Raw genomic sequence first — 10,145 nt, 5'->3', positions numbered from 1 at the left:
CACAGAACATTCTGACAAGAGATGGGCTTCCCCTAAACCTCAGCCCTTCTCCAGAGAGTAGGTCTAGTCTTTCCCTCAGTGAGAGGTCGGTCAAGCCATAAGAAACAAAGTGTGGCATTTCCTATCTGCAGAGCGTTAGCTGCCAGCACTATCTGTAGCCTGTGACTGTGTCCTGGGCAGGTTGGGGAGGGGAGCGGGGTGTTGAAATCAAAGTTGGGAGAGCTCATGCAGATACAGTGGTGCATGCCTGTCCTCCAGCACTCGGGAGGCAGAGGCAGGTGGATCTCTGAGCTCCAGTCCAGCCAGGGATTCACAGAGAGGCTGGGAGTAGGGCAGATGTTGCCTCCAGACCTGGCCGCTGTTCACTTGAGCAGAGCACAGTCCCTGGTTAACATTTGCTTTCTCAGTAAATCTTCAAAAGCAGGCTTATGAGGTAGGACTTTTATTATTTTAAGTCCAGAGGAAAGTCAACTGCCCAACCCCACACACAGCAAGCAAGTAGCCTAACTGGAATTTGATCTTAGATTGACAGACTAAGGACCTTGGCTGTGCTCAGCACCAACCCCATTGTCCATGACGTGGGTCACAGCCCTTCCTCTTTCCATTTTCTGATTGGGGGTCAAACGTCTATTTTTGGGAGAGCCGCAGGCACTGCAGGGTCCGAGAGAAGTAAGAGGGCACAGGCGCCAGAAGTTCACTGGGAGGGTCCCTGGATCTGGTGCCTGGGAGGAGGAGGCGCTGCAGGTGCAGGTGCAAGGGCATCTGGGCCACCTGGGAAGGACTCAGGCGGAGGCGTTTGAGGAGAGCTTCATCCAGGACCTGGGGTGGGAAAGACAGCAGCCCATTGAGCTCCAGCCAGAGGAGCACCCAGCCCTGATGGGTCTCCCTGGTCTGCAGTGAGGAGCACCCAGCCCTGATGGGCCTTCCTGATCTACAGCTCTGATGGGTCTCCCTGTCCTACAGCAAGGAGAACCCAGCTCTGATGGGCCTCCCTGACCTACAGTGAGGAGCACCCAGCCCTGATGGGCCTCTCTGGTCTGCAGTGAGGAGCACCCAGCTCTAATGGGCCTCCCTGACCTACAGTGAGGAGCACCCAGCTCCGATGGGTCTCCCTGGTCTGCAGTGAGGAGCACTCAGCCCTGATGGGCCTCCCTGACCTACAGTGAGGAGCACCCAGCTCCAATGGGTCTCCCTGGTCTGCAGTGAGGAGCACCCAGCCCTGATGGGCCTCCCTGACCTACAGTGAGGAGCACCCAGCTCCAATGGGCCTCCCTGGTCTGCAGTGAGGAGCACCCAGCCCTGATGGGCCTCCCTGGTCTACTGCAAGTGCAGTCATTTTCTCTACAGTCAGGCACAGAGCTAAATTACCTTTCAGCCTCTTTTGTGTTTACTGAAGCCATATGTTTGAGCCTCTGGTCAACGGGATGTGAGGAAAAGTACACAGACCTGGTCCACAAAAACTTCATCTCCCCCTCTGGCCAGAAAGCAACAGTCCTTGTCTCCAAGTGGCTGCCTAGAGCCAAGCCCACTCCTACTGCACGCCCATTCACTGGACTTAACCCAAAGAAGAAATGATACAGAAGCACCCAGGATGGTGGACTTCAGGGCCTGTTAGAGATCAGCTACCCCCTCGCTGGGCTCATGGACAGAAGGAAGCCTGAGGGAGTATGGCACTGTCTGAGCCACACAGCTCCACAGGGACACAGAAGACAAGCCAGTCCCCCCCCACGCCCCCCAATGGAGCAGGCATAGGGGCCTGAGGACCAACCTGTGTCTGGGGTTTGGTGGTCGTGGCTGGCCACAGAAAGCGCTGGCCCAGAACAGTGCCCACTCGAGCAGCATAGGTGTGGTCCCCAAACACCGGGCAGAGCTGCAGAGCCATGTGCACCTGCAGTTGACTGGGAAACACTAAAAGATGGGTGAGGAGCCAGCTGTTCTTCCTGACCAGGAAGGACTGTCTTCGTTCCCAGAGCCTATGGATCTGAGGTGACCTCTGCCTTCAGAGAGGCCCATGAGCAGATCAGGACAGTGACAGCTGGCATCCCACCACACCTGGGGAGTCAACCCTACAGAGCGGAAGCCCCTGGATGCTAGACTGTGGGTGTGCACCGAGAAGTGCTGCCTTCCACTGAGCCCGCCCACACACCCTTGGGGTCCTCCAGATGCTCTCTGCCTGTTGCCAAGCTGTCTTCCTCACAGGCTTCATCTCCCCCGCAGACCCACCTGTCAGTGGCTGCAGCTGGACCAGGGCACAGCCACAGCCTGTGGCCATCACATGAAAATGGCTGAGGGTCTTCTTGACACCTTCCAGGATGTCCTTTCGAGATGGGGATGCCACTGGGACTGCCTAGGGAACCGGCCAAGAATGACTTAGCACACACCTGGGAGCCCCATCGAGCCCCCCTGCTGCCAGCTGACTTAGGACAGGAGACCTAGCCACCCCATGTGTACAGTACAGACCCCTCTGTAAGGCAAAACCTGAAAGGGCTCCTCTCCTCTGACTCACAAGATCAATGCCATCCACGCGTTCCAGCTTCAGAGCCACGCTGACAGTCCCCTCAGAAGGCTCAGGGATGCCATCAGTGATGGCACTGAGAAAGAGAAAAGAGGTCTCAGAGCAGTCACCCGGGACTGGCCCTTGGCCCTGGGAGTCACCCCGCACGGCTCACCAGTAGGTGGCTGTGGGCCTCTGGCTTCTCCTCGAGTGAGCGAAGAACTTCTGCAGGCGGCTTGCTGTCTGGGGACAGCTGGAGAGGAGCACAAGCCCAGAGGCCTCCCTGGAAGAAGGGGACATGTCACATAAAGCCCCTGGGTCAAAAAACTGAGGGCCAGATGGCTGCTCTTGCAGAGACCTGCATTCGGCACCCCCATGGTGGTTCACAACTGCTGTAATGCCAGTTCCAGGAGATCTGATGCCCTCTTCTGGCCTCTTGGGGCACCAGGCATGCACTGTGGTGCACAGACATACCGGCAGGCTAAACACGCACACTACATAAAAACAAATCTTTGGTCTTTTTAAAGGAGACCTCCAAGGGGCTGGGGAGATGGCTCAGCAATTCAGAATGCTAGCTGCTCTTCCAGAGGACCCGGGTTCAATTCTCAGCACCCACATGGCAGCTCATGACTGTCTGAACTCCAGTTCCAGGGAATCTGAGACCCTCAGACATACATGCAGGTGAAACACCAATGCACATAAAATACAAAATTACAGCCGGGCGGTGGTGGCACACGCCTTTAATCCCAGTACTCGAGAGGCAGAGGCAGGCGGATCTCTCTGAGCTTGAGGTCAGTTTGGTCTACAAGAATTATTTCTAGGACAGCTAGGGCTTTACACCTAGAGAAACCCTGTCTAAAAAAACAAACAAACAAAAGGAACATCAGTTTAACGCCAGGGCTACAGTCCACACCTCCTAAAAAAACAACCCGTAAGACCTTTTCTGTGCCCCGCCCCCCCACGGAGAACTCAGAGCCAATGCTGGAGGGTCTACCATGTGCCAAGTACCGGCATAGGACTTTTATATGCAGTGGGTGTAAAATAAATGCCCCAGGCAGTCAGCACTCACTTTCCAGGTGCTCGCACAACCTGGAGCTCCCGGTGTCCAAGCCCCAGGGCCTGGCTCAGCTGCGGCAGCACAGAAAGCAACGTCAGCTCCCCGGGTCTCCCTGAGAAGAGGGAGAGGACTCATTGCCAGGGCACCATCCATCTCCTCCCCACCAACCTCTCCCTCCTTACCCGTGCCCATACCTGTCACAGGCAGACCCTGTGGCTTGCTCAGTGTCACCAGAGGTCCTGAAACATTCCATAGATGTCACCAAAAGCGGGGTAGCCTGTGTGCATGCAGTCTCAGGGGTTATAAGCTCCCAACCCCACTCCAAACTGAACTTCCTGTTCCCTGCACCCCAGGGTCTTTGCACCTGCTGTTCTGGGCTTTCATTCACACCGGCTGCCATGTCCCTTATATAATGCGTGTCCCTCCCACAGTCCTTGATGGTTGAGGCTGGCCTCAAACTCACATAACTAAGTCTGGTCTTGAACTCCTGATCCTCCTTGCCTCTAATGCCCAAATCTAGAATTACAGGTGTGATCACCACTCCCAGAAACAGCAGAGATCCATCATTTCTCACATCAGAACGCTTGATCTGTCAAGCCAGGAGCCATATTTTCCCTAGTACCGTGTAGCCTCCTCACTGCTACAAGAATTGAGAGGTTCAGAGAAATTGTTATTCCTCATGGCGCACAGCACGCAGCTTACAGGCCCCAGCTATAACCCCAAAGTTTGTTCTGACAGGAAACTAACGGCTGTTACTGCGGGTCTCTGAACGCAGGGGGCGGTGTGAAGGTTTCCTATGCCTGTCCCCACGATGCCGACTTAGGCTAGAAGGGGATGTGACTGCTAGCTGGGCTCCTGCAACTACAAGGGTCTGACTCCAGGGGGTCGGAGGGTCAGGAGCAGTAGGCTCCCTCACCTTTCTGATCTACCACAGCTGCCTTCAGCACGTCAACCAGCTCTTCCACGCCCAGGTTCTCTGTCCGCAGAAGCCCCGGGAAGGGCTGGTCCTCCACTGGGCCCTTGCTCTTGCTGGAAGCTTGAGGTTGAGGCCGACTCCTGAGAAACACGACAGAAACCGGTACCTCCTCCGCCCATCCTGCCCAGTGCAGCCTTTTCTTACAAAAGCCTCAGAACTGCCGGACTCGGCTGACAGTTGAGGTCCACATGCGCTCAAGACGACAGAAAAGGCATCAGATGCTCAGCGCGCCATGGATCTCGTGTCGGGTCACACAGCACAGTTGGGATTAGAACCCATGCTCTGATCTGAATGCCGGACCTGCTCTCCCCTTGTCCTAGCCTCCCTCCTACACGGAAGTGGAGTGTTATAATCACCGGGCCTCGGTGCCAAAGCCTGCATCTCTCCGCCGTACGCCAGCCCCGAACCAGGGCCGCCAGGTCTCCGAAATCCAACGCCAAACACGCAAGGGGCCCATCCCCAGAGCAAGCACAGGCGCATGCGTGTCCACGGGACTGCCCACCACGTGCATCCTCCTTGCGCAGATTGGTCAGGCAGGCTGTCAATCAGAGCACCGAACAGGCGGATCTCAGCAAAGGGACGCTCTGAGCATTCTCTGGCTGAGGAAGGGAAAATGCCTTTTCAGCTCTGCTTTGTGGGGGAAATCGAGGCATGAGGCGGGGTGATTTACTCGGGATAGAACAGAAGGAGACCAGCTTGCAGATTGTCGTTTTAATCTCGAGACCCTTAATCTGAAAACCTCCCTTGTAAAGCACAGGAAGGTGAAGCCCCACAGCCTTCCTGCCAGGACAGCTGCATAGAAATAGCCTGCCTCAAATGGTAGAGAGATTATCTAGAATGCACAAGTTCCTGGGTTCGATCCCAGCACCTCACGAAGACCAAGATCACAGATACAGACTGAGTTGGAGACCAGTCTGGAATAGATTAGGCCCCCTTTTTTTTCTTTCTTTTTTTTTTTTTCTTTTGGTTTTTCAAGGCAGGGTTGCTCTGTGGCTTTGGGGCCTGTCCTGGAACTAGCTCTGTAGACCAGGCTGGTCTCGAACTCACAGAGATCCGCCTGCCTCTGCCTTCCGAGTGCTGGGATTAAAGGCGTGCGTCACCATCGCCCGGCCTAGGCCCTTCTATCAAAAGAAAAATAAGCTAGGCCGGCTGTGGGGGCAGAGGCAGGCTCTTACTGAGTTACATTCCCAGACCTGAAAGGGCTTTTTGAAGACTCCAGCACTAGACTTACTTTTGGCAGAGAAATCAGAGGGGTGCAATAATCCCTCTCTCTTCCTCCATTTAGAGCACTGGTTCTCAACCTGCCGATCACGACGCCTTTGGAGGGTCAAACGGCCCTTTCACAAGGGTCACCCAAGACCATCGGAAAATACAGGTATTTGCATTATGATGATTCATAATAGTAGCAAAATTGTGGTTATGAAGTAGCATCAAAATAATTTTATGGCTGGGGGTCCCCACAACATGAGGAACTGTATTAAAGGGTCACGCATTAGGAAGGCTGAGAACCACTGGTTTAGAGGCAGGTGCTGCCTCCACCACAGAACTCGGCCTAAGTTGTGTTGTGTCCTTTGCTGAGGCTTTATCTGGTTCTGGGATAGTAAATCTTCAAATTCATAATAATGGTTTTTGGAAGCTGAAGTAATTAGTACTAGATAAGATTATAAACTGGGGTTGATGGCATTTGCCTTTAATCCCAGGACTCAAGAGGCAGAGGCAGGTGGATCTCTGTGAGTTCAAGGCCAGCCTGGTCTACAGAGCAAGTTCCAGGACAGATTACAAAGCTACAGAGAAACCCTCTCAACCCTCCCACTCATAAAAAAAAAAGAAGAAAAAAAAGACTATGAAGGCATTGCTCCCGAAATAGCACTAACAACTTTCTAAGGAGAGAAGAGAAAAGAGAACCAACCTCTTCCTCAGTGTGGAAAGGCTTCCTCCGTTTTGGGGTGCACCCTGGATATGCTAAGTAGATACTGGCTCCATGCTTGTGGGCTCTGCAGCCTCTAGAACCATGACCCAGATAAACCGTGTGTGTATGATTTGTTTTATTTTTATTTATGTGTAAATGCCTGTGCATCTGTGTAAGTGTATACCACATGTGTTGCAGGTGCCCTGAGAGGCCACAAGAGGGCATCAGATCCTCCAGAGCTGGAGTTTTGGGCAGTTGTGAGCTTTCATGTGGGTGCTGGGAACTGAACTCAGGTCCTCTGCAAGAGCAGCAAGTGCTTTCCGCCACCAAGCGGTCTCTCCAACACCATATGTATGTTAAACATAGTATCAGTTTTCACAGTTTTGGGCTTGTTTGTTTTTTCAGTACTGCGGATGGATCCAGGGCCCTACACTTGCTAGGCAAGCACTCTAACACGGAGCTGCACCCTCAGTCTGGTTTCAGGTGTTGTGTTATAGCAACAGAAACAGACAAATGTGGAAGGAGTGATGACGTAGCTTGATTGAGAGGAGGAATACCCAAGCTACTTGCACAGCACATGAGGCTTCCAGGCTCGGTTGGAACCTAAGAACTCTGACCTATTGAATGAGTGAACCAGTCAGAATGGACGGGCTCTTGGGAGGTGATGGAACTGTGGGAGGTAGAACCTACTTGGAAGAAGTGGGTAGTTTGTTGTGGGTGGCTCTTCTTGGAGGCTACATCTTGTTTTTTGTTTTTTTTTTTTTTTTTTTGCTTTTCGAGACAGGGTTTCTCTGTGGTTTTGGAGCCTGTCCTGGAACTAGCTCTTGTAGACCAGGCTGGTCTCGAACTCACAGAGATCCGCCTGCCTCTGCCTCCCGAGTGCTGGGATTAAAGGCGTGCGCCACCACCGCCCGGCTTGGAGGCTACATCTTATGTTGGCTTCTTTCTATTTTGGTTCTATCAATTTCCTATCTATAATGCTATGAGCTACTCTGCTACAACCTGATGTGGGATTCCCCTCTGTATGCTGTGAATATGTTTTATTGTCATTGGTTAATAAAGAAGCTGTTTCGGCCAGTGGCTTAGCAGAATAGAGCAAAGCAGAAATTCCAAGCAGATGGAGGAGAAAAGAAGGCGGAGGCAGTGAGAGGCCATGTAGCTGCAGCAGGAGACAGATGTGCTGGAACCTTGCTGGTAGACCACAAGCCTCGTGGTAAAATACAAACTAATAGAAATGTGTTGATTTAAGATGTAAGAGCTAGCTAGAAATATGCTTAAGCTATTGGCCAAACAGTATTGCAAATGATATAGTTTGTGTGATTATTTCGGGTCTGTGGAGCCAGAAATGAACGAGCAGTCTCCGCCAACAATGACCTCCTCACTCAATAGATTGCAACCTCTATTAGTCAAGATAGGGTCTTACTGTGTAGCGTTGGCTGGCCTGGAACTCACAGAGATCTGCCTTTTCTGGCTTTTGAGTGCTGGGAAAAAGGTGTGTGCCACCACCGCCTTTCCCAGAGGACAACTTTTAAGAGTGAGTTCTTTCCTGTAATATGGATTCTGGGGAACTACACTTGGCAGCAAGCACCTTTTCCTGATAAACTCTGTGGACAGACCCTGTATGATTAATCTCTTCTTTTTTTAATCTCAATTTCCTGTTCATGAGTGTTTTGTCTGCATGTATGCAGACGTATGACCTGTGAGCTTGAGGCCTGAGGCCAGAACAGGGCATCAGATCCCCTGGAACTGGAGTTATAGGTGGTTGTAAGCCACTGTGTGGGTACTGGGAAAGGAACCCAGTTCCCTGAAAGAAGCAGTGCTCTCAATTGCTGGGCCATCTCTTCAGACCCCTGCATGATTAATCTGAGACGTTTTGGTTCTATCTTGCCTTTGTTTTTTGAGACAGAGTCACACTACATAACCCCAACTGAACTGGAACCTGCTATGTAGACCAGGCTGGCTCAAATGTGTGTCAATCTTCCTGGCTCTGCTTCCTGAGTACTGTGGTTACAGGCATACACCTAAATCTGTTATTTTTTATGGGGGGGGGCTTGGTGGTGCTGTTGTACATATATAGAGATCAGTGGACAGCTTCTGGGAGTCCATTCTCTCCTTTCGCCAATGGATTCTAGTGACTGAATTCAGGTTGTCTTGACAGCAAGCACCTTTTTCTGCTATATCTTGATTTTTTTTTAAAAAATGATTTCTTATTGTTGGGCTTGGGAATACAACTCGGTGGTAGTAGAGTGCTTGCCCAGGTGTTAGATTCTTGACTCAAACTCCTGGGACTAGGTCTCGTAGACCATGTCGGCCTCGAACTCACAGAGATCTGCCTGCCTCTGCGTCCCGAGTGCTGGGATTAAAGGCACCCGCCACCATCACCCGGCTTCAAAATTAATGTTTTTAAAACCAACTTTAAAAGAATATATCTGGGCATGGTGGCACACAGCACTAATCCTAGCGATCAAGAGATAGAGGCAGGCAGATCTCTTGAATTTGAGGTCACCCTACTCTACAAGTTCCAAGACAGCCCAGGTCTACAGGACTTTGCTATATGCACAACACAGGAAGGGCTGGTGGGTGACAAACTTGGCAAAAAGAAAATTTAAAAAAGCAAGTGGTTTCACCTTGTCTGACATCACTTAGAGTGTGTGACTACTCTGTCTCAGACTATGGGTATTCCCGAAGCCTCCTGGGAGGTCTCCTGTGTAGCTCAGAAGCAGCTTGAGCAAGGATTTAGGACAGACTAGGCAAAGTGCACAGCTGTGATCCCAGCCCTGGAGAGGTGGAGGCTGAAGGATCGGGAGTCCACAGTCACCCTTGGCTACATAAAACTGGAGGTCAGCCTGGGCTATGTGAGACTGTCTGAAATACTTATGTATAAGGGTCAGTGAGATGGCTCAGCCAGGAAGGAGGACTGAAGCCAAGTCTGACACCTGAGTCCGATCCCCAATATCCGCATGGTGGGGGGAGAGAAACAGCCCCACAAGTTGTCCTTTGACCTCTTGACGTGTGCTATGGCATGTGCATGCCAGTATACGTCCCAAAACAGAAAAACAAAAAACAAAAATAAAACAAAAACAAAGTATGTGTGTTTTTTATGTGTTTTTATTTTCATTTATTCATTAAAATAGGAGACAGACAGACAGACAGACTAGCCAAAGGCTGTTTCATGGCCCACTCAGCTAAGCAGAGGTCGCCTCTGCCAACACTGTCTAGCCCCAGGAAAGGCCGTCTCCCCACTTGGACCGCTGCCGGACTCTCCAGAGGTTATAGATCCTTTACTCTTTGAGGTCTCCCTCCCTGCCCCATGCCCCACGACAGACTGCCCTCTCTTGTTCCCTTCCCACAGACAGCTACCTTCATTCCAGTGGGCTCTGAGCTCGTGGAAGAAAAGGAGGAGCCAAATGTTGCCTGCGCCGAGGGCTCAGTGCCAGGTGGCTGCCCCAGTCAGCAGCTGAACTTGTGAAACTCAAGCCCAGGAGAAGAGGCCAGGGACAAACACTAGCTTGCATCAGCCCCTCTGGCTCAGTTACAACCTTGCAGCAGGTGTGGACAGGCTAGCACTTCAGCAAGGGAAACAGGATTGAGGTAAACCAGCCCTCCAGAAGGCCGAGCCCTGGAACCAGCCTGCCTCCAGCCACGTCCACAACCATGAGAGGGCCTAAAATAGAAAGTGCTCTTGACATGTCCTTGGCTGCTCTGCTCT

At 51.9% G+C, this 10,145-nt stretch overlaps 1 protein-coding gene across 6 annotated transcripts; it reads right to left on the bottom strand.

Moving 5' to 3' along the window:
* Positions 1 to 426: 426 nt before the first annotated feature.
* Rpusd3 (RNA pseudouridine synthase D3) lies at positions 427 to 5,006 on the bottom strand. 6 transcript variants are annotated; one of them, XR_012911598.1, is made up of 10 exons: positions 4,884 to 5,006; positions 4,468 to 4,607; positions 3,746 to 3,790; positions 3,564 to 3,663; positions 2,670 to 2,777; positions 2,507 to 2,591; positions 2,224 to 2,347; positions 1,769 to 1,908; positions 539 to 819; positions 427 to 498 (listed from the first exon to the last, which is right to left on the bottom strand). XR_012911598.1 is itself a non-coding variant. In XM_075983194.1 (9 exons), the coding sequence occupies exons 1-9, from the start codon at positions 4,982 to 4,984 to the stop codon at positions 628 to 630; spliced, it is 1,035 nt and encodes a 344-aa protein (XP_075839309.1). In that variant the 5' UTR covers positions 4,985 to 5,006; the 3' UTR covers positions 427 to 627. The 6 variants fall into 6 exon arrangements, 5 of the variants coding, with proteins under 5 accessions (XP_075839309.1, XP_075839310.1, XP_075839311.1 ...); XM_075983194.1 differs by having other exon boundaries at positions 427 to 819; XM_075983196.1 differs by lacking the exon at positions 427 to 498 and having other exon boundaries at positions 634 to 819; positions 1,769 to 1,898.
* Positions 5,007 to 10,145: the final 5,139 nt, after the last annotated feature.

This window comes from Microtus pennsylvanicus, chromosome 8, assembly GCF_037038515.1.
Source record: "Microtus pennsylvanicus isolate mMicPen1 chromosome 8, mMicPen1.hap1, whole genome shotgun sequence".
Classification (NCBI taxonomy): domain Eukaryota; kingdom Metazoa; phylum Chordata; class Mammalia; order Rodentia; family Cricetidae; genus Microtus; species Microtus pennsylvanicus.
The sequence above is the reverse complement of the archived record's forward strand: the minus strand, read 5'-3'. Positions and strand labels throughout refer to the sequence as shown.